The following is a 24,714-nucleotide window of genomic DNA, read 5'->3' as shown; positions in this document are numbered from 1 at the left end:
CCATAAAGGAATGAAATCTTTTATTTTCAAGTGCAAAAGGAGAGGAAAAAAGAGAGACAGAGGGAGAGAGACAGAGATAGATTGATAGAGAGAAAGAGGTAAAAACGAATGAACTTCGACGTCAGTTTTCGAGCGAAACACGATCTCGTCGTTTTTCGTAACTAAAGATAATCCCGTAGCTCTCCCGTTCGGTCTACGCTGGATGCTGCGCAGGATGATATATTGGAGCGTGCACGAGAGTAGAACGAATGGACCGTCTTCTCCTTCTCATCTTCCTCTTCTCTCCTCCCTACGGCAGTTACCAACCATCTCCGCGTAAGAACCGGACAAAAATAACCGCTCGTATTTTCCGCACGAAGGAACTCGTCTCCGATCACTTTCTTCCTCTCGAATGGCATACACGCCGAACGTCCAACTTTCCTCGACGTAAAAATTTTGCGACACGTTCATATATCCTTTTGTTTCCTAATAAATTGCATACATACGTTGAAATTATTGAAAAGATATTTAAAAAAATTAAAGGAGTTATTAAATTTAGATTTTCTTCATTGTTTTAGTACCTAACATATGTCATTTTCGTGTTCGCAATAATTTTTACATGAAAGTTTATTATCTTTATGATAATGAAAAAATGATTGACAAAAAACAGCGGACATCGTCAACGAGCAGCAGACTCCGACATCTCCAAGAATTCAAAGAAACTTCGAAAACTCAGCTTGCAATTTTTCTTTCTATACAGGACAGGACATCTGAACAGAAACGTTTAAATATCTTTGCTTGTAATCGCAAAGTTGCTGCAGAATTAGCTGAAAGGTAAAGTTTTAAAAAGATAAGTATATCGATAAAAAGTATTGTTTTATGAAGAAAAAAGGAATCTTATTGTACACAGATATTCCCGTTTAAATGTCCAACGCTCTGAGTATCGAAGAAGTCTGAAGAAGAATGATTCACTTTGAAGAAGTATAGATAACTTATCGCTGTTGAATCGTTTGCGTTTTTCACGAAAAAACGATTTTCATTGAGAAAATTGATATTAGGATTAGATATCTAGAAGATTCTCCACGTGCTGTCTACGATCGACCAATTAGCTCGGATCACAACCACGAGAGAATAGCGCGCTCTGTAGCGGTTCGAACGGTCATAGTCGTCAACGTGTATGTTGTCTGATGAGATGTCAGCACTAGTGCACTTCATTCAGAGCGTCCTTTGAATGACGTACCGCTTATCATTCGATTTGATGGGGCAATAGTAGTAGGAGAGCATTACCATTGACACAAACGAGAGCGAGCTCAGTAATCCCGCGATTATCAGTGCAAACTGGAACGCTCTTGGGGCCTCGGGATCTTTTCTCTCTCTCTCTCTTTCTCTCTATCTCCGTCTATCGTTTTTAAAACTAAACCGACAGAGCGCTGAACACAAGAGAAAGAGAGAGAGAAAGAGAGGGAGAGAGAGAGAGAGAGAGAGAGAGAGAGAGAGAGAGAGAGAAAGAGAAAGAAAGAGAGAAAGAGAGGGGAAAGCAAAGTAAAATTTAACGTGCACGGAGGAAAAGATTCGAGGATCGCGATCCACGGAGACTCGCGACCCTAGAAGTCCTTTTCTTTTCGGAGAGTCCATGCAGAAGCCAGTAGTTTAAGGTCAAGGTGAGAGTCCGAGATTATACTTATCTCACGTGCTTCTATTCTTCTTTCGTCTCGTTATCATCATTATTCTTCTTTTCTTTTTTTCTTTTTTTTTCATTTCTTATTTATCCTTCTTTTTTCTATTGTCTTTCTTCACGTACAAGTATTTTTAAATCGAATCATTTCTTTCTCATTATTGTTAAAACATTCGAATAGATTTCCTAATAAGCATCTTACTCAATATTTTTCGAATTTCGATTTGCTCGATCATGATCATTTAAACCGACTGAAACCGGTCATCGTTGACTGCGGTGAAGTATACATCGATATTGTTATCCTTATAAAGCGTTTCAATTTCGTTTCGTATCGATGATACCTGTCAGCTATCTCCTATCTCAATATACACGTCAGTTCGTTGGGTAAGCTGTGTGTACTTGGGTTACTTGCGTTATTCTTGCTTTTTTTAATTTCTTTTTTGTTTGGTAACTTTTTATTCTTTTTTTTTATTTTCTTTTTTTTATTGCGTGTAAATCTTGAGTCTAAGTAAATCGAAAAAAGTAGTCGTCGCGTAGTAATGATCTTATCTACAGTACATTTATTTACGTAAATCGATAACGAATGTTTTCGTTATTCTTGTTGAAATTTGGTGATAGCTTTCTCGGTGATGGTCTCGCTCAAGAATCTCACTTATCACAAGGCGGAAGCGTTCGAAAGTGCACGTTGGCGCGATCGTTGATCGTCGCCAATGAAAATCTCTGCTCGCTCGTTGCGATTCCAATTACGTAAGTTCGCGTCTCAGGTAGGTGTACACATGTACATATACATCCTATAGAGCGTAGTTCTTGCCGCTTGACGATTCACGCGAAAACCGACTCCTTCCGTCTTCAATATGTAAATCTTACAAGCGTAACTCTTTCTATTCTTACTTCTTCTTTTAACTTCTTATAAATTCGATCCTCTATATTTCTTACGTTTTTTGTTTTCTTTACGATCAAGTTCATTGCACTAAGTCGATAATAATTTTATTTCTTCTGTAAATTCATCCTTCAAATGAATCGTATTTTGTTTCATTATCTATCGTTGGAGCACAAATTATTGATAATGAGAGAAATTACCATTAAGAGTATATATATATAAATGTGGAATGTATATAGTTATCTGTATATAGCTCTATCGTTATCTACAAGCATTATTATATATTTTTTTCTTTTTTTCATTAATAAGCGTAGACGATAGAAGCTCGTAGGCGAACGATTCCGAGCAATTTTTGCAAATTACAGTATGGCGATCGTAATCAGAGTCGCGGAAGTTAATTGTCTTTTAACAGAACAAGTTTAACTTCTCTTTCGATCTACGTATTAAAAACGCGGAACGAAATAATGCAAAATATTTTTGAATATTATCTATATCACGGTCAATACCGATAAACAAGCTCATAGTCTCTTAATTCAATTTAATCTCCGCTCGTTTATACTCCTTCTTCGAAATGATAATTTTAATCATATCGCTTTTAATCCTCATATAAATATCTATTTCTTTGTCTACCGTAAATACGTTACTTAGTAAATTTCATTCGCGAGGATCACGCGGAAATCTAGAAAGATGGAAGAATACCTAAAGAAAGATGGAAGAATCAAGTTGAAATAAATCTATAGAAAACGTGACATTTACGATAGGCTGTAAAGCATGCTTCTTGAAAATAAAACCATGTAAATTTGGAATTCGTGCAAAAAAAAGGAAATCGTGAAAAAGAAGAGAAAAGAAATTAAATTGCAAAGTCGACAACGTTCGCGCGTTATTTCATTCGTAATACGTCTAATTACGCGGATTCATCTGTGCAAGATAAAAACGTTAGCGTTGCGTGATCTTGGCAGATAAACTACGATTTCTTCATTTCGAGTTTTGTCTCCGTCGACGATCCTCATATCGATTACTGAATTTTTATTCAATTCCATAAACGAGTATTATATTATAGTATGTGTATCAATCATCTATATATTTGTGAACTATCTGATAAATCTGTAATACAATTGGTTATAAGTATTTATAAATTGTGTAAATTATGTAAAAAATAACTTACATAATATCATAGAAAAAATCTACACGTAATATATATATATATATTTATATATCATTATAAGTTACGTTTCATGTCTAACGTTTATTACGTCTTTCCATTTTTAATAATGAAATATGATAACGGAAGTCATTAAAAATTAACACATAACGTAAGTTCCATTTCGTTATCATTACGGCTTTATCATTAGAAATTAATTGTATAAGTCATTCATCATTATCACAAACACATACACACACATATGTTGTTGTATTATGATAACTTTTGATCTACGAAATTTGATATATAACATTTTTCAGCGACGTCAGAGGGATGAGCAACGGTTGCGGAATATTCGGGATTTATCCCAAATGGCTACGAGATCGAGCTACTCCTAAGAATTTCATAGCTGTCTACGGTCTCTTGGGTACCGTGCAAGCTATGGCTTTCATTTATATCGTCGTCACTCTCACGACCTTGGAAAAGAGGTTTAAGATACCCAGTCGTACGACAGGTAAGATCACGTTCAATAAAGAAGAGAAAACAAAAGCAAGATAATTAATGCATAATAAATTACCACGTTCAAAATGTAGGTAAATATTCAGATTGCAAAAATCTGATATTTTCTTGATGAGATGATCCTGTTTTTTTCTTTGTAAAATTATAAGTCATCTTACAGTTTTACACATACATACACACGATAATCTTATAAATTGGATAATTGTTATAATTAGTCATAACAAAAAATGTGTACAAGTTTTTTTTATTATATATTAATTCATTTCTACTTTGTAATAATATAAAATCGTGTATACTTTGATACGATCGATGCTATTATTGTTCAACTTCAACTAAATTAACTTATGTGCATTCATATAATGGAAAATTGAAGTTCTTAAACACATATTAATATCAGGATCGATCGAGATATTATAATGAAGTTTTTGAAGAGCCACTAAAACCGAAGATCCATTAAAACCGAAGATCCATTCCCGCGTTATAATCCTCGTTTTACTTTTACAAGACGGTACATCCGATATCGTGCGGACCTCCACTTATCTAATTCAAGCTAAACCGAGGGTCTTTCGCTGGCTTTGGTTTTATTCCTTCGGTCCGATGTACCACTTGTATCGTACGAAAAGACATAATAATTTGCGAACTTCTCTTAGAGAGTTGATTAAATCCAATCCATGTCGAACGAAAAACGTTTTGTATCTATTATTTCCGTCTTACTTATCATCTAAATGTAAGTCAACTAACGAATGTATTTTCATGCTGAATGTGTACGCATTTAAGTACTTACGTTTTCATTCGAACATATGCTCGTGCAACGCATTCGAAGATTATTCATATATATGCTTACATATGCGTATGTGTTCGTCTAGGTAAGTCTCTCTCTTTCTTTCTCTCTCTCTCTTTCTCCCCCTCTCTCTCTATGTATATATATAGCAATCTCAGAAGTGAGAAATCTGTCGTTAGATGGACTAACTGTGTACATGTTTTGCAACACTGACGTACAGACGTGTATATGTATGTGTTACGTGAGAGCTTTGTCGTTACTCATAAAACGACATCTTCTAGCGAGGGTAAGGGGACACGAAACATTCGTGAGTTAAGAAATGTCGTCGTTCATCACTTAAAGTTATTCGCAGCCAGAAGTTTTCACGTTTTAATGATCGATCGAATCGTAAACGTTAAATACATGGCGACCATTCCAGAGTATTACATCAACGTTTATATTTCTTGGTAGTTTTTTTTTTCTTTAATAAATATTATATAATCGAGCGAAAGTATTCGCTTTATTACGTGAATAGGACTTATGTAATTATATGTTCTAATGATTTTATAATCTGTTTGAAAGAGGACACCCTACGTATCATTTTTAAACTTGGATACAAATATATTTGTTATATACAGATATACGTAGAAAATCTTATAAAACCTGTTATAAATTGCACTTTAAATCAAATATGATGTTCGTGAAAATTAGTAATAAAAAAAATAGTTTTAAAATTATAAAAAGATAGGTACATCTTTCTTATCGAGTATCACGTTACAGGTTTGATATTATCGGGAAACGAGATTTCACAAATACTCTCGTTGATTTTGACGTATTACGGTGGTTCTGGGCACCGTCCAAGATGGATCGCAGTAGGTGTTGGTTTAAGTGCCTTGTCCTGTCTGGTTCTCGCACTTCCACACTTCATATTTGGTCCTGGAAGAGACGCAATGGCTTTGACCAAGGAATACCTGGATCAGACATTATTGAATGCAACAACAGTGCCAAGAGACATTGCAATTTGTCCACGAACAAATGAACCGGAACATTGCGATGACGAAGCTCTTTTAGATGTTAGTCTTCTTCCCCGTTTACTTATCTTTCTCTCTCAATTCATCCTTGGAATTGGCACTACTCTTTATTATGGACTTGGTCAAACGTATTTGGACGATAACACGAAGAAAAAAAATACTCCTATGCTGTTAGGTGAATATTTTATATATATATATATATATATATATATATATAATATATCTTTTTTGTTATTTATTTATATATTATATATTCGTTTTTTACTTAGATAAGATTTCTTTTTAAATCAATAATGATTGAAGACAACATATTTGCATTGAATTTATGATAAAAAATTCTTAGAGCCTATGCATCATTTCGTAATAATATTTAAATTAATCTCTAATGAGATTGCACGTCAACAATTGAACATTCGCTATCAAAATAGATAAATAATCTATTATCGATAGAGAACGTCGTTCGATAATTCGAAGATAATTTTTGTTTATATAATATTAACAAATAATTTCTTCTGTTTGCATCGTGCTCATCGATGATAATATATTAGTATTTATTCTCTCGCTTATCTTTTACTCTCGTGTAATTTTTGATACGATATAATCTGATGACCGAATTACTAAAAGGAAACAATGGATAAATATTGGATAGAACTGAGAAGGAGAGATTGAAAATATTTGAAATTTTCCTTTAGGTTTTACGTTCGCACTTCGAACCGTGGGACCGGCGATTGGTTTTCTACTGGGATACGGTTGCTTGAGCCTTTACATCGATCCAACCCTTCATCCCGTTATAACGAAGAAGGATCCACGGTGGTTGGGTGCTTGGTGGCTGGGATGGATCATTTTAGGCGTTACCATGGGAATGTTCGCCATACTGATCGCCATGTTTCCACGGGATCTTCCAAAGCCACGTAACACGTTGAAAAACGTGAGAGAAAATAGGAATACTTTAACTTCATTAATTTTTTCATACTAATCGATAACATCCTTTATTTCTTTCCACCCTTTCCCAATTTTAGAACGGTGAGTTACCATTGAAATTGGAGCTGGCCCTTCAAGAAAAATCGACGAGATCGTCGTTGTCGGTAAGATCAACGAATTCGTTGAAACAAGAACACGTACCGACTATGCGAGAATTTCCAGCTGCCATGAAACGACTTTTAACTAATTGGTTGCTCACTTGTAACAATCTCAGTGGTGTATTTTACGTTCTCGGCGCCTCTGCCTATATCACGTTCTTAGCGAAATATCTCGAAGTACAGTACAGTACCTCTGCCGCTGGCGGCACGGTTATTGCCGGCAAGTTCTCATACTTATTATTTTTTTCTTTTCAAAATAATTTGAAATCGTTTTAACATAGTCGCAATTATTTTAGGCCCGATATCTTTGGTGGGTATGGTACTAGGATTTTTATTATCAGGATTGGTGATAAGTAAATTCAAACCGGGTCCTAGGCCATTGCTCGCTTGGAACGTCCTCGTTGGTGTTTGCTTCGTCGCAGGACAAATTTCTTTCATTTTTCTCGGATGTTCCGATGTAGGAATCGTAGGAGTCGATCTTCAAACTATGCAGTGAGTACGTCCTCGATTTCTTTCGAAAAGATATGAATTTGTGAGATAATAATTTTACTCGAGCAATATATTTGAAAAGAAAAAAAAAACTATATGTATGCTCTTATAGAACAGTTAAGATCGTTCTAAAAAGTTCTATTAAAAAATTTCGTTTAAAAATAAAATTTCAATAATTCAGGAATATTAATTAACTAGAAACTAAATCCTACGATTAAATAATCTAAATTCTATTGTTAAATATCAAAATGATTATTTACGTTCGACAGAATGAATTTAACGTCCAATTGCAATGCTGCGTGCAATTGCGAGTACGTTAAATATGCACCGGTTTGTCACGAGCCCTCGAAAACGACCTTCTTCTCAGCCTGTCACGCGGGATGCCGTACGATAGTCGACGACAAAGAATTTGGTAACTGCAGTTGCGTGCCGTCGATAAAGCTCAGTTGTGTGAATGATCGATTAGACGAGAACAAAGGGGAAGAAGATTACTTTGAAAACAAACTCCAGGCCCTCGATGTCCGATTATCCACTAACTTGGACAAAGTCCGAGCTGGTCCATGTCCTTCCAGTTGCAACGGACCCTATTTGCTCTTCATGGTGCTCACTTGCATCATACAAACTCTTGCCTGTTCCGGGAAGATCGGCAACGTTCTCGTAAACTATAGAAGCGTTGAGAAGAAAGACAAAAGCTTTGCTCAAGGTGTCACGCTTATGATAATATCACTGTTTGCACTGATACCAGGACCGATAATTTACGGTGCGATTATTGATTCGACCTGCCTTATCTGGGAGGAATCCTGCGGGACGAGAGGCAACTGTTGGTTCCATCATAGAGAAAATTTTCGATATCTCGTTAATATCACGTCGGCTGGTTAGTATAATATTTTTTTATTTTGAAAACATTTACTCGAGAAGAGTGATCGATTTTTGGAAATAGATATTATTTTTTCCTTTTTTCTTTCCATTCTTCTAGGATTTTCTATAATAGGAGTACTCTTTGATGTAGCCGTATGTTATCTCGGAAAGGATTTAGATCTTTATGGGACACTCGAGAACGACAGACGTCGCGAATTTATTAAAGAAGACGAGAACATCACCGGTGTTAACAAGAAAAAGGTTGTTAATGGAAACGCGAATCAGAGGATAGAACGCACGCATCTGTAATGTTCCTTGAATTTATATTCGATGAAATGCATTTAAGGAAAAGAAAAAGAAGAAGTAAGAGAGAGAAAGAGAGAGAGAATGAGGAGTGTTCAAATGATAGTTTGGAGTTTTAATCATAGAAAATTGTGATTTTATGAGATTTGCTAGGTACCTGAGAATTGCCGGGAAGATATCTAATAACATGTTACGAACGTTGATCGTTCGAGTTACCACGGGGAAAAACGATATTTTATATTATATACATACATATATATATATATATATATATATATATCGTATGCACTTTATATGTATGTAGAAAGATATTTTATTGCGATCGAAAAAGATGCTCGGATTATTGACAAGACGTAACTCAAAGGTATATAAAACACGAATATTAAGATAATAATTATTACAAGAAAAGAAAAGGGAGAAAAAGAAAAGAACGAACAAAAAAAGTTTCATTTAGACAAATAATCGAAATAAAAAAACGTTTTCAACGATAGATCGTTTTGTTACCATCAGCTGACACATACATACGTATACATATGAACATATGCACACATATATACATATACATTTCGCTAATGAATATTCACACAGTCTTGTAAATAAAGTACAAGACTTTTGTTTTCTTTAAAAAAAAAAAAAAAAAAAAAAAAAAGAAAGAAAAATGGAAGAAAAAAAAGGACAGCAAAGTTCCTCCTGTACCCATCATTATCGTCACGGCACCAAACGCTTTTAGATATCTTTTGCTCGTTAGCTTTGGAAATAAAATACAAACGTCATCATCGAAGCGTTTACGAGTTTGTTGTTATCGATCCATCGATCGATCGTATTATCGTAGAAGCTTCTGACGATCGACGATTCGATGTTATATTTTTATTAGCTTAACTCGTCCACCATTCTATGGTATTTCGCATAAATCGATAAATTCCCCTGACGACTCTCCTAATATTTTAATTTCTTTCTTTTTCTCTTTAAACGAACCGATATGTCACATTTTTTGTAAAAATCACTATGATATTTTTAAATAATAACATGGATTGACAACGAAATAAAACGAAGAGATTTTGTGGTAATGTTAAATATACGTGTCTGTATAGACAAAAAAGAAAGAAAGAAAAAGAAAAAAAGGAAGAAAAATGAATAAAAATCCTTGCGTTTCGACGAGGAACCCTTCGGATTTGACGTTAAAACTCTCGCAAATAGGGAGTAATGCCCAGCCGAGAGAGAGGAGAGGGTTTTCGACCTGACTGTAAAAAAAGAAGAAAAGAGAAAAAGAAAAGCGGTAGGTAAATCGTCCTCGATCGTCGTCATAGTCGTCGTCCTGCCTTACGTTCCTGCTGCGAAAGGGTGAACCAAGGATAGCGAAGGAAAAAAGAGGAGAAGAATAAGCGGAACAAAGAAAAGGAGAAAGAGAGAGAGAGAGAGAGAGAGAGAGAGAGAGAGGAAGAAGGAGAGGAAGAAAGAAAGGAAACGAAACCGAGGGAGGTAAAAACGGATGGTGGGAGATCGAGGTCTTAAGGGGTCGTCTTTAGACCTCAGCTAAATTCTAGATAGACAGAGAAAGAGACAGAAAGATAGATAGATAGATAGAGAGAAAGAGAGAAACAGAAAGAAGGGATTACTATCGCGAGCCCGAAAGTAAAAAGGGAGTGTTTGTTTGAGAGTCTTTTAATTTTTAAGCCCACCCAGAACAGCCACGACGAGCTGGAAGGTGGTATAGCCGGGGTTGTAGGTGGCGGGTGGGAGGGAGATAGGGAAAGGAGGAGGGGAAACGAGATAGTGGAGAGAGGGGGACGATGTTGTAATGAATTCGCGACGTTCCCGTGACGTCAGGACGTCGCTATCGATCGCCATCCTTCGCTACGACGCTCACTTCCTTCTCGGAGGATGCGCTTTGCCGTTACCTTTACGGGATTTACGAAAGACGCGAACGACCTCGACTATCTTCTACTTCGTATAAATGTACCAGAATGATTATTATCCTTGTCTTATTTTCTTTGTATCTTTACCTTCACTCTCTTTCTTTCTCTCTCTCTCTCTCTTTTTCTTTCTTTCTCTTTCTCTTTCCTCTTCTCTCTTTTTACTTTTTACTCTCTGTCTATTTACTTTTTGTCAGAGAGTTCTAGTTCTTATTTTTACCATCATTTCAATCGATATCGATCGAGTACTATGCTAGGATTGATAAGAATTTTTTGAACATTTCATTATTTTGAAATTTGAAAAATTACATTGTCAGTCGTATAATAATAGACAATTCTCGATCTTTTCGCTCTATCGATCTTTTTGTTTCAAGTGCGCGTTTATAAGCTCTACTTTCGATTTTAATTTTTCTTTAAGTGCAACGCCAAGCTCGGTTCAATATAAAAATGGCACAATTTTCTAACTATAAGATACGCTTTCAATCGAGAAGATAACCTACTTAGGGAGTAACCATCCTTATCTTAATTTCAATAAATATAAAAATACTTATGAGAGAGAATGAAAGAAAGAGAAAGAGAGAAAATGAGAGAGAGGAAGACAGAGAGGGAGGGAGAAAGAAAAGAGAGTAAGAGGGAGAGATAAACATCATTAAAGATATATTAGAATGCATATTACATTCAAATGTAATTTTTTTAACGATTCATTCATTTTACGACGATGCATGATGTCGAAATGATCAATGTAAACAGTTTATGTATACGTACATAAGTTAAACAATTATTAAACGCGATACGATAACACAATAGCTTACACTTTGTTGAGAAGTCACAGATATCTTCTAACAAATAAATGTTAATCAATTGATCGATGAAAAATTAAAAAAGAGACGCGATTATTGACTCGATTATTGATTGGAGCTTATCGATTATTGACTTGTCGAGCGATCGAATGAATGTTTGAACGATGAAAAAGAAAAGAGAGAAAGAGAGAAAGAGAGAGAGAGAGAAAGAAAGAGATGGAGAACATGAATCGAACGTCTCATTCTTTCTATAGGTCAGCTTTCGTAAGTTTTGTCGATGTATGTACGTGGTACATTGTGCATGACCCTGACCCATCTTTCATATAGACCTCATCAAAGTCTTCTAAGTCGAGGTACAGTCCGATCTAGTCAACGTTGTCGACATCTTCGGAGTTTGACCGGCAAAGAGAAACGAAGCATCGCGATCAACGAACTGTTGTTACTCGTCAAAACGAATCGCTCTCGAAAAATGAGATTGATTGTTTAAAAAAAAAGGAAAAAAAAAAAGAAAATTATAATCGAGAATTTGTCGCATTAGATCAAAATTTATAAAAGAATAACAATAAAATAAAAAATCGTAACAAACGATTCTATAATAAATGATTACGAAAAAGAATTTTTAATTGGAGAAAGAAAAACTATCAGGATGATTAATAATAATGATTGTAATTCATTTCATCCGATCCTGCTTCTTTTTTTCTTCTCCATTTTCAATTTCTAATAATAAGCTGAGCGATAGTAAAATTATCATTAATTATCATAAATTATTCATGCTTTTATCGTATAGAAAAAAAATATTTTAAGAAGTTGATGAGTGCAAATAATAGATACGACGAAATTTTGATAGAAACGATGATTGTCGAGGACAAAAATAAAATTTGCAACGTAATAGTTCGTCAGCAAAAAACTCGATGAAATAATACTCATAAAAATTATTAAAGAAGATTGCTGATAGGCCCACAATCAATGAAGATATGCCATGAGTTTCAAAGATTTGATACGTTCTCTTTGGATACGAATCGACCTAACTTTTTTTCTGACGTACATAAATACCTATGGCAAAATCTTGTCATAAATACAATAACGTCTGCGTGGAATGCTGTACAAATATAAAAGAAAACGAAAATCGTAAATCAGACGCGTGGATCAGCGGTTGTTTTTTCTTTATTATTTTTTATTTATTTTTATTTTTTTTTAAAGAATGAGTTTGTACCAGTTAATCGTGTCACATAAATTTTTTGTTTCCTTTCCCTTTCCTCCTCGAAATCTTACGGAATGATTTTCTACGAATTTTCCACGATTTTAAAAGTACCAAAGATTCAGTGCTTCCACCAATCGATCATTTAGTATTCTCTCGAGATAAGCTCAAATGGCGCCACCTTTTCGAAATATTTTCTTATTCTCTCAAGAGAAAAGAAAGAGGGAGAAGAAATCTTTATGTATGCGTCTATGTGTCTATGTTTATGTTCGTAATGGCGCTTGATAGAAAAGTAATGATACCGACGATTTTTCGTGCAGTCTGCTACGAGAACATTTCCGAGATTGCAAATAAATTTATGGCGGCCCGTTATCGTCGATGTGTAAATGTTCATTCGTCTCGTCATATTCGCGATCAGAGCGTAAATATTGTCGAAGAAGCGACGTTTCTCGCAAATCATCTCGGATGTTAATAAACGCGTACATGTAACTTCGATTACGTTGGATCGAAAAGAACTGTTTAATTTTTATACCAATACACCTTAACAGCTATAATAGTTTCTATCGATAAACATATAGATACTTAAATACCACAACACGACTTTAAAGAGAGAAGAAATATCTTCCGATATTATAAACATATTATTTAAATACCACGGCTACTTTAAAATAAGAAATAAGAAATATCTTACAAGAGATGAAATATAGAGAAAATATAAAAGGAATAGGCTAAAGTTTACTTAAAAAGTTTACCGGTTCTTGGAGATATCATGTAGGCATATATGGGCATGAAAAAGCAAGGTGGCTCATTACTACTACTGATTAAATATTATTATAAAAGGAAACGTACTTATGATGTTATTTAATTGCTTTAGTAAATATCGAAGCTTGTCAATTTACAACGTTTATATAATTACAACGTTTTAATGATGCGCTCGAAACTAATGATTATCAAAATTATCAAAGACTATCCAATTAAGCTTCGAAGATAAAAAAGGAAGTAAATGGAAGATTTGAAAAATCTTTTCGCGAGAAAGAAAAACGACGACAAAGACTAAACAATGACTATGACAACGACTACGACAATGACTACGACAACGATGACGACGACGAAGACGAAGACGAAGACGAAGACGACGACAACAACGACGACGACGACGACGTTTGCGAGCACTCGATCCAGTGGTTGGTCGGGCACGACGAAAATTAAATTCCAGCAATTAACCGGCAGCTATTAGCGGTATAGCTATTTGGTGTGCGCCATTAGCAATGCGCGGGAATAGACGGAAGAGTTTACGGCGGCGTGTGTCGCGAGTGAGCGCGCGCGCGCGCGTGTACATCACGTCGTCTGATCTATTAAATCATAATGGGTTCACAATGTAAGCCTATACTCCGGTGAGCTCGACTAGAAACGAGCTTAGACATCGAGTTACGAGACTGGAGACCTCCTAAGGCTAATCGCGATCTGTTTTCGTCCAATTCTCTCCTGTCAAGGACCTTTTTTTACCAAAGGACACAAAGGCCTAACAAAAATCTATGATATCGTTTTTCAGATGTTTACCTTCCTATGTTGAAATAAAAACAAGATCATCATAGACTTTTCGTTAGTTTCATTTTCGTCGCGAACACGTTTGCGGATTCTATTAAATGATCCGAGTGATCTAAGAAAAAGAGAGCAAAAGGGTGCGAAATAGAGAGGGTTTTAGCAAGACAGGAGCGAACAAGTAGAGCGAGTGGAAGAGTAGTAAGATAGCAAACGTTATGGAATAGATCGTTCTAGCCAAGTAGAGGAAGGAACGAGCGAGGCGGAGAAAAGGGAGAATGAGAGAGAGAGAGAGAGAGAGAGAGAGAGAGAGAGAAAAGGAGAGAGAAAAAGACGACGAGAAAGAGGGGTGTCGCGTAGATTCGAACGATGTATAAAAGAGAGAGACAGAGAGAGAAAGAGATAGATAGATAGAGATAGAGATAGAGATATAGAGAAAGAGATGGAAGATACGCATCGAGTTGATAACAGCGCCGACGGAGCGAGGATATCATAGGTGCGTATCACGTCGATCTCCGCGTCGTGGACCTCCGTAATCCGGTCGATCTTCAGGGCCGAAGGTGGGGATCCTTCATGAGATCCCGGATTCTCTCGTTGTCACCGTCGTTCACCAACGTCGTATCAGTTTTCAAAGAATAATCGTCGTTTCCGGACGGTTGGGAGAAATATTTCGTGAAAAGCTGTGCCGACTTTGACGAACTTTCTCGTAAGAGAGAGAAAGAGAGAGAACTCTTTGGAACTTTAAAAAAATCTTTCTTCGACCGATTTCGATCTATTCGCGTGGCAAGCAAGCAAGCAAGCAAGCAAGGTTGCAGTGACGTCGTCTATAGGTGATAGGTCTCTCTCTTTCTTCCTTCCTTCCTTCCTTCCTTCCTTTCTTTCTTTCTTTCTTTCTTTCTTTCTTTCTTTCTTTCTTTCTTTCTCTGTTCGCTTCCTTCTCTCGAGTGTCACGAAAGATGGAAAATCGTGTGATCTCGCGAGAGGAGCGAGTTTGAATCGATCGAAATAGCGGGAACATCCGAAAGAGAGAGAGAGAGAGAGAGAGAGAGAGAGAGAGAAGATAGAAAGAGAGGGAGTAAGAGAGAGAAAGAGAGAGAGGGGGGGAGAAAGATCAAGTTCCGTCGCGAGTTGTTGCTACGGTGTCGCGACGGTGTTCGCATAATTCGTAAAAGAAAAAGCGATGCCAAGGACCGGAGATCGGAAACGGGACGCGACACGGGATTGAGGTCACTCGGAGAGAGAGAGAGAGAAAGATAGAAATATATCTGAGGGTGACAATCATATAACTTAGGGCTAGTAACCACACGAATATATAAAGGACAATGAAGAATTCGAAAAACTCGAGTAACAATTCGGGCCACGAAAAAAATGGGCCCGAGAGTTTGAAACTCTTGAGGGTGCCTAATACCCCACCAACAACTCCAACGACACCTACAACACCAACCAGAGGCCTCGAAGATGTTTTTAGGGAATTACCTATCACGGATGACACCTCGTGTGGTATATGGTGTCTTCGTGGACCAAACCTACAGAGGTTTGCCAATAAAAAGGCATACGTTTTCCTTTATGGTATCCTTGGTTGCATATTTTCGGCAAGTTACGCGTATTTTAACGGCACGATCACCACCATCGAAAAAAGGTTCAAAATACCCTCAAAGACTACCGGTGAGATATCACTTTTCTTACTTTACTTCAAAACAAATTTCGTTTAGATCATAAAAACTATCTTTATATCATAGTTAATTGTTACTCATTGATTTTATGTTTTTATGTTCGATAATTCATATTTATATTTGAACTATGATAAAATGATCGTATTTTATATAATACTCTATAAGAGATTTATGGAAATTGATTTTGTTTCTCTTTTTATCTATATAAACGAAGCTGAATATATATATTTATATTTTTCTCTCTTTCTATTTTTTTTTCTAATTTTAATAACTCGTGTCGCAGGTCTTATCACCGTAGGTAACGATATTTCTCAGCTGTTCGTCTCAGTGGTATTGTCTTATTACGCTGGAAGGGGTCACAGGCCACGATGGATCGCATTCGGAATTTATACTGTAAGTGTCTTAGAGATTCCAAGATATGACAATTCGATAAAAGAAAAATTTGAAAAATGCGTAGTATCGGTCAAGTCCGTGTCGGCGGACGCCCCCGAGAGGAACGAGATAGGAGACGTCATAACTCACCGGTTGGTCGGTTCTTAATTAAATTAGGAAGCGTTGAAAACGTAGCTACGCTCATTCACGCCTCTTACCATCTCGTACTCTCGCCATCGTACGCTTAGCTATGCTTAGATTCATTCATTGAACAGTGAAAAGGCGCTCGTGGAGTGCTTGCAACTTTGCTGTCGTCCATTTTTATTTTATCGCTATAAAGATCTTCATTATTTCGTCGAATATAATTAAAGGACTATCTCTCATTTATTTTTCTTTCTTTTTTTCTCTGTCTCTGTCTTTTTATCTTTCTCTCTCTCTCTTTCTCCCTCTATCTCTCTTTTTCTCTTTCTCCTATTCACTTTCTTTTTCTTTAACTTCTTTTCATTTTAATTCTTAATAATCCAATTCCAACATCATAAAACAAAGTTTAAACATATCGTCGTTATTTGTTTAGTTACATTCAAAAATCACGTAAGGTCAAACGTTTACACACAGTCTCGTTGGATTAATTATGACATATTTATCACCCTTTCGCGACATCGTTCGAGACTTACGTCGAGTTATCATTAAGATAACGGGATGGTAAATATCGTTTTTAGAAGCTGTATAGAAAACAGAATTTTTATAGTGATTTATTATTTTCTTTATAATAAATTATTTTCTAATGAAAAATTTTGCACGACTGAAATCCAACGAAGGAATATATCTATCTATCTATCTGCTATCTATACACACACACACACACACATATATATGTATGTACCTATAAAAATGTTCAATATCCTGCTAATAAAATTATAATTTTTTGTTCCTTTCAGGTTGTACTATTTTGTTGCTTGACGATGTTACCACATTTTCTTTATGGACCGGGCGAGGATGCATTGATGTTGACGAAGGAGTATGGTGGGAAAATTCAAAATTCGTCCAACAACACGATACCCAGCTTGATTCCCGACAAGTATCGAAAATTCTTATGTTTGGGCAAAGATGGCCGTGGGCAAGAGTGCAAGGACACCGATAATAATTTTGCACCTCAAGTGTTACTCTTTATTGCCCAATTAGTTTCGGGTGTCGGTGGATCGCTTTATTACACGTTAGGTGTTTCTTACATGGACGACAATATACAAAAATCGAAAACTCCTGCGCTCATAAGTTTTTCATATTTTTTGAGGATGTTGGGTCCAGCGATAGGTTACGGTCTGGCATCCTTTGCCTTGAAATTCTATATCAGTCCGACCTTGACACCGACCATTACGACTCAGGATCCAAGGTACGAACCCCAATTTGATTCATAACAAGTGTATTTTCAAATAAAACTTAAATATCGATAAACGAACAGGTGGCTTGGCGCATGGTGGTTAGGTTGGATAATTTTGGCCTTTCTGCTCTTCGTATTTGCATGCGTGATCGCTCTCTTCCCAAAAACTCTACCAAGAGCAGCGGCTCGAAAAGTTTTGGCCTTGGAACGAAATAAGTCGGCTGCTAGTATCAAGGCAAACGATCAAGAACCTGAACTTCCTGCTTCCTTGTCAGACATGCTAAGAACGTTCAAACGTTTATTGACTAATACGACCTTGATGTGCAACAATCTAGCTACGGTTTTTTATTTTATGGGTTACATGCCATATTGGATATTCATGCCGAAATACATCGAAACTCAATACAAACAATCGGCATCCGTTTCTTCGTTGATCACCGGTACTGTTGGTCTAATTTCCAGTGCTTTTGGAATTCTATTATCTGGCTTGATAATCTCCAAATACAAGCCAAAAGCTAGATACCTAGCAGCATGGAACGTTATGGTTGGTGCCATATCCATCATGGGAATAATTTCTTACGCCTTTTTGGGATGTTCCGCAAACGACGATCAAATGGCTATTCAATCGAACGGAGTACTGAAAACCCAATTACCTTGCAACGAGCTTTGCCATTGTGACTACGTTACGTACAATCCAGTCTGCTCTGAACATGGTCAAACGTTCATTTCAGCCTGTCACGCTGGTTGTCGGAGCATGAAGGTTCCTTTTTATTTTTCTTTCTTCCAAGATTAACATTCGAAATAAAATCGATTAATGATCGCAACGTTTATATCTTATAAATGGATTTATTATATATATATATATATATATATATATATATATATATATATCTGGATAAAGTAACTGCATATAAGAACACTTTTAGTTATAATCATACACCTAATGCAATTCATTTCTTATAACCATAATTTCTTTATTTCCTTTAGCTCCACAGAGACGGTAGCAAGGTTTATACCGACTGTAGCTGCGTGAAATCGAAATTCTCTCGCGTTTTGACACACTTCATTACGGCGAACAACACTTCAAGCTTTACTACCGAGCTATCCACAGAGATGACGGAACCCGAGTCGATGCCAACTTTAGGTACAGCGATACCCGGAGCCTGTCCTGTCGATTGCATGAGTAAATTTTATGTGTTCCTCGCGGTTATGTGTCTACTCAAGTTTAGTGGTGGTACCGGAAGGGCATCGAACTTTCTTGTTTCCGTGAGATGCGTTGACGAGAAAGATAAGACGGTAGCTATGGGTTTTAGCTTAACTATTATGAGTTTATTCGCCTTCATACCGTCACCCATTTTATTTGGATTCATTTTAGGTGAGTTTCGTTTCTTAAATTTTTCAATTCGAAATTTTCCTCTTAAAAGTGAGCAAATTATATACATATATATGTATGCATATACATATTTTTTGTAGACAAAACTTGCCTCGTATGGGGTAAGACTTATACAGGAACTGGAAATTGTTGGCTGTACAATGGCGAGGCTCTTAGATACTTGCTAAACTTCACCGCAGCGAGTAAGTTATTTTCTTTTATTCGTATAAAGAAAGTGATAAATAAGAAGCAAAGCATTTAAATATTTTTTTTTTGAATGAAAAGTTGTGAAAAAAGAAATGGGTGGTCAGAAAAATTCAAAGTCGTAAATAAATACATGGCTAAAATCTACGACAACCGATGACCTTGATAGCACTGATAAAAATGAACTTGGAAGAAAATTTGTTGTTCGCTATTTATTTTCTTTTTTAATGCATGTAATAATCGTTAAAAAATTTCGAGATATTTTTGTTGAAGGAATTTCTTTTCTTTTTTCGAGGTTTCGTGATCATTGGAACATTGTTTGACGTTGGGGTCTGGTATTACGTGAAAGACGTGAAGATCTTCGACGAAGAGATCGAACTAGAGGATATCGCGGAGGAGCCCGGTGAAACACTTTGATAGACTCGATGTCGTGTTATTCTTCAAAGCAAGATGCAGGTTTGAGACGAAAAGAGTTGAAGAAAAAAAAAGAGAGACTTGAGTAACGAAGAATAAGAAAGGAAAAAGGGCTGACGAATAAAGACTTTACAAGTACCTTAAGAATCATTTTAAATATTTAAAGCTCGTGGTACCTATAAGATCGAAATCTTATATTGGTTTATCATCGGAGAGACTGTCTGTCGAACAGGACTTGGTCTCCTTTCTGTTGTATTAATTTTACTAACATTCTCATTTACTTTATATCTGTGTGATCATACGAATTAAAACTGTAAAAATTGCTTACTTTTCTCGAGGGATCATATTCATAATCGATGAAAATTAGATTAAGCTAATCACGGATGAAAGAGGATGTCATTAACAGGAATCTTGTATATGTTGCTTGGAAAAAAATAATGAAATATTTTATGATAGAAGACGTGACGGATCCTTATCCACTCCTAACATTTCGAAATATTTCTTTGGATAATAAACGAATTATATTTTCTTTTGCAAGGAAAGGTAAGGTAAAGCAACAGTTAAAATAAATTTAGGACATAATAAATTTTAATTGAACAATAAATATAAAATATAAAATTGCAATTATCGTATTATAGTTACGATTCGATAATCGTAAGCAACGAAAATTTGGATATCGACGAGAGAATAGTTCGACAGAGATCGAAGGTGACCTCAACGTGTATGTGTATGTATGTATGTGTACTCGTGGTTTCACGAAACATAAATAATTCACAAATCGGTACAGAGTGCCCCTTTGCTACCCTTGATAGAAGAGTTCTTTGGACTGGGAGTTCCTCGAGGATCGGAGGAGCTTTCCCTCAAGCTGCCAAATCCTGAGGAGGCTTGCCCAGAAGAGAGTCTGGGTTGAGTCATAGCAACGAGAGGAATACCAGTCTTGCCAGCTGATTTGATAGACACTCGATCATCCTCCAATTTTTCTTGGCTCGAATGTTGTTCATATTTGCTTATCAACGATTTAACGTCTTTCAAGAATATAGAATCTTTTCCAGTCGAATTATCGGAACTTTGAGGATGGTATTCGACTATTGGTATACCAACTTCATTGAAGTCTCCTTTCTTGAATCTCTCCGTCTTGGAATACTCAAAACTACTTGTTTTGGATGATCCATCTTCATATGCTTTTCGATCCTTCGTAGAAACGCTCCTTATCGATCTTGGGTCTCCGTAATCATCTGGATTTGGAAATTCTCGTCTTTTCGAGCTCAACGACGAGCTCGATCTTTCCGTGAATTCATCATAATCCTTACTAAGGACACGCTTTCGAGATCTTGCTGCTGTACTTCCAAGATCGCCTTCAACGTCCGAGTCTAGTTCCAATGGTTTATAAGCGATCTTAGGGCTAGAATTCTTCTTACTTTCGTCGCTGGAACTATCGAACTCGTCGTCCGTTTCAAGATTTCGAGTTTTCTGTTTTCTAGGACGATCCTGTTGAACGTCGTTACTGGTCTTTCGTCGATTTCCTGGACCCAGAGGGCCGTATATTAAAGGACGTTTCGATTCCTCATCATCTTCTTCTTCTTTTGTCTTTAGTTTAGCTGTATCTTGTACTGCTTCTTTTTCTGTAGTTTCGAAAAATTGTGGACATGTAACGATACCTAGATGATCATAAATAATTATTAAATATCATAAATAATTATTAAAACATATTATAAAATATAATTTTTCTTTTTATTTTTTTTTTATTACCGTTGTTACCAGATTTATCGGAATTCGTCGAAGGTTGTTGAATTGGCATCAATTCCTGGGCCTTGTCTTCTTCGTTTTCTTTTACCGATTTACCATATATCATTAAATTTCTACAGAAAATCCATACCAAAATCTTAAAAAAAATGCAGATAACTAGTAGTACAGTCGTCAAGAGGAACATATAATTTCCAAGTTTTTTATTGTCGTGAAGATGGCATATAGTCCTTTTATTACCCCAATGTATACATGTCATATTCGCAATCGTTTGATAAAGAATCTTGCCCTGTACATTGACAAAAAGTGCAACCCACATCATCCAAAATCCTATGCTACTCGCTTTATCTTGTCTATAGACTGATCTGAGATTGATCAATAGATCACCAACGAAAGTGGAAGCGATCAAAGCATAGCTGAGCAAAGTACCAAACTGAAATAGTAAAAGTTGTTTTTTTTTTAATAAACGAATTCATTGGTTTTGTCGAGTAATAATTGAATTAAAAACTCAATGATGTACTTCAAAAGCTAGCCATCCGATTTGACAACTAGACGAGCCACATGGACCATCCTTAGCATCTAGGTTTCCTTGTCCCGTCATATCTTCGATGCAACTGCAACCACTATAGATCTTGACATTGTCTATGTAGTTTATAGATGTACAACCAGCGTGACAAGGCGTATAAAATGTGAACATGCCTCTAGTGTCGCAGGTTGGCCGAAAATCGGAATCTCTCGAGCAACGGCAATCCTTGTTGCAGTATTTCAACAAAGTGATTCTTGCGAATGAATGACATATTTTATTAAAATATATAATAATTAAGGAAGATCAAGTCGATTAAATTATATATATATATATATATATATATATATATATATATGTATATGTATATATATATACATATATATATATATATATATATATATGCCTATGTATACTTACGATCTTTTATTCATCCCAACAATCGGTAGCATATCACAATATGCAAATACCAAAGCAAATATTGTAATAGTTGCTAAAACTGTCATAATGAAGTTGTAACCGGCTATAAATGTTGCTCGTGGCTTAGCTTTGGACAATACCAATCCAGATATAATTATGATCAGTCCAATCAAAACTGGTTTCAAAATAGTCGAGATTAATCTAGAATGAAAGGGATCCCCAAATCCGAGCAACATTCCTGTGGGTCTGGGTATTTGATATCTAGATTCCAGAATGATATTCTCGTGTGTCATGAAATTCAAGAGAGCAGTGGCACAAAAGGCCGAAGCAAGAATATTGCATATCAATATCTTGTTTATGATTAGCCTTCTGAGCATCGCACAAAAGTTTGGAGTGCCAATTTTATGATCGATTGATTTTAGACGATGAAGAGTTAGTGTACCCGCACGATCGAGTATCGAAGCAGCTGCCTGTTCCACTACCTGCCGAATTAATTCTCATTATTGTATTTTGTTAATTACTTTTATATATACACTTACCAAGAATTAAAAGTTCAGAAAATTTTTATGAATACGTTTCATTTTGATAAAATTTAAGATTTACATTATTTTGATGATGAAATTTAAATTTCAATTCGTTAAATCAGTATCATATCAGTATTATCTTTAAAAAAACTTTTGATCAGTAATATATGTTTTATATTAGTTTTACCTCAGAAGGTAATCTTCTAGGAAACCACGAGAGAAATAAACCAGGAATTATCATGGCTATTGCGAGTATGGGAAAGCCAAGCCACCAAGCACCTATCTGTTCTTGATAAGATTCCACAATTTTCAAATCCTCCGCGTCTACCCTGGGCAGAAATGAACGATGAAAGATATAACGAAATCCTTTGAATATTTCATATGTCTAATAATCGAGATATTTTATTTTCATTTAATTACCGAAGACAACCCCAAGCGAGAATGTATCCCAGAAGAATACCGATGACTTTCACTGCGATTATGATACCAAAAAATCCCGCTACATGCTGTTTTTTGGTATTATCATCGAGATAGGATATACCAAGTGCATAGTAGGCTATATTAGCCATACCTACTAAAACTTGTACCAAAATTAAGATTGCTAGAGTGAAATAACACGTGTCATCCTCTTCCACTATTAGCCTGGATGTACTGGCCGAACATAAATCCGGACTATCGTCTGAAAACAAACTACTAGTTCATTAATTCCGCTATGATTCATTAAATGTATTATCCATTTTATAAAAGTATTCATATAATTTTTTATGATAGAAATTACCTGCGTATAGAGACATATGCGTCACATTCAACGTTTCTTCGATAATTCTAACTTTATGAGTTAGATGTGGTATTATCAATATCACGTAACTAGCACATTGCAATAATACCAAAGCACCTATCCATGATGCTCTGTGAATTTTGTCACCCCAGTATGCAACGATCAGGCCAAGAAAAAAAGGTGTTAATTCTGAGGTTACCAATACCCAATCTGTAAACGAAACGTTTATAAGTTATTTTTTACATTAATTTTGATAGGTCAATATCACGTACCTATCAAATAAGGATTGAATTGAAACCTTCTTGCTATCGTAGGACCAATAATATAAAAATATGTCGATGAAGCAGCTTGAAAAAGGCCGACCCAACATAACAATCCAACGAACATACGTCTTGTTGCAAATTTTGCTAATTTTGGACATGGTAATTGTCTACATCCACAATCCATCGATTGGCTGGGTATTGGATTAGCCGGCCCTGATAAACCACCTTCCACTTCCGATCTTACCACTTCTTGAAGATGGATAGCCATCGTTTGAAAAGAACTTTACCTTCAACAAAGATATTTATAAATCAATATACGTATATTAATCCTAATTTTTTGTTTCTTTCTTTTCTTTTTTTTAATATAGTACAATCAGATTCATAGTGTTTTTACAAGTTTATAAATAATGCTTTTATATGAACAAATCACACGTGTACGTAGAGAGCACGCGACTGATGCGTCATCGTGAATCACTTGAAAGAGTACCAATTTTTCTAACACATTTTCAACTAATCTGAACCATTTTCTTCATAAACAAATTGGTAAAAAAATTTTAACGATAAGAGTTTTGAAATCGACTTAAAAAAAAAATAAAAGATATTTTCCTAAAAGAATTTAATCTTTTTGTTATTTTATACCTGTTTTGTGAATTGGTCCAATGTCGAACGAACAAATTAACTTTATATAAAATTACACTCGCGTGTCTCTCGTTGTCGTCACATGATGCACAATGATAAACAATATTTTCCGTACACTTTTTTTCGCGTAACCTACGATAATTATTAATACTCCCAAGATTTTATTTTTCTCTTTGTCACCATCCACACTTATGAAAGAGACTAAGGAGAGCTCGAAGGTGCGGCACTTTGGTTCAACTAACGC

General features: G+C 35.8%; 3 protein-coding genes across 7 annotated transcripts; 2 read left to right on the top strand and 1 right to left on the bottom strand.

The window, feature by feature from the left end:
• The first annotated feature begins 1,272 nt into the window (after positions 1-1,272).
• Positions 1,273-9,204, top strand: LOC127064966 (solute carrier organic anion transporter family member 74D). Of its 4 annotated transcripts, none has more exons than XM_050996684.1 (9): positions 1,273-1,640; positions 2,273-2,401; positions 3,996-4,189; positions 5,735-6,160; positions 6,678-6,913; positions 7,005-7,284; positions 7,361-7,556; positions 7,823-8,427; positions 8,530-9,204. In XM_050996684.1, the coding sequence occupies exons 3-9, from the start codon at positions 4,009-4,011 to the stop codon at positions 8,718-8,720; spliced, it is 2,115 nt and encodes a 704-aa protein (XP_050852641.1). In that variant the 5' UTR covers positions 1,273-1,640; positions 2,273-2,401; positions 3,996-4,008; the 3' UTR covers positions 8,721-9,204. The 4 variants fall into 4 exon arrangements, with proteins under 4 accessions (XP_050852641.1, XP_050852640.1, XP_050852639.1 ...); XM_050996683.1 differs by having other exon boundaries at positions 2,273-2,418; XM_050996682.1 differs by lacking the exon at positions 2,273-2,401 and having other exon boundaries at positions 1,274-1,640.
• Positions 9,205-14,606: 5,402 nt separating this feature from the next.
• On the top strand, positions 14,607-20,038 carry LOC127064964 (solute carrier organic anion transporter family member 74D). Of its 2 annotated transcripts, none has more exons than XM_050996679.1 (7): positions 14,607-15,832; positions 16,124-16,233; positions 17,151-17,602; positions 17,672-18,350; positions 18,578-18,965; positions 19,064-19,165; positions 19,248-19,439. In XM_050996679.1, exons 1-7 carry the CDS (start codon positions 15,490-15,492, stop codon positions 19,289-19,291), a joined length of 2,118 nt encoding a protein of 705 aa, XP_050852636.1. In that variant the 5' UTR covers positions 14,607-15,489; the 3' UTR covers positions 19,292-19,439. The 2 variants fall into 2 exon arrangements, with proteins under 2 accessions (XP_050852636.1, XP_050852635.1); XM_050996678.1 differs by lacking the exon at positions 19,248-19,439 and adding an exon at positions 19,462-20,038 and having other exon boundaries at positions 14,611-15,832.
• Positions 20,039-20,146: 108 nt separating this feature from the next.
• On the bottom strand, positions 20,147-24,714 carry LOC127064962 (solute carrier organic anion transporter family member 1A5-like). The gene is made up of 9 exons (XM_050996676.1): positions 24,471-24,714; positions 23,841-24,118; positions 23,569-23,778; positions 23,211-23,469; positions 22,978-23,119; positions 22,267-22,748; positions 21,844-22,102; positions 21,330-21,756; positions 20,147-21,238 (listed from the first exon to the last, which is right to left on the bottom strand). The coding sequence occupies exons 2-9, from the start codon at positions 24,097-24,099 to the stop codon at positions 20,352-20,354; spliced, it is 2,925 nt and encodes a 974-aa protein (XP_050852633.1). The 5' UTR covers positions 24,100-24,118; positions 24,471-24,714; the 3' UTR covers positions 20,147-20,351.

Source organism: Vespula vulgaris, chromosome 7 (genome assembly GCF_905475345.1).
Source record: "Vespula vulgaris chromosome 7, iyVesVulg1.1, whole genome shotgun sequence".
NCBI classification, from domain to species: Eukaryota; Metazoa; Arthropoda; class Insecta; order Hymenoptera; family Vespidae; genus Vespula; species Vespula vulgaris.
The sequence above is the reverse complement of the archived record's forward strand: the minus strand, read 5'-3'. Positions and strand labels throughout refer to the sequence as shown.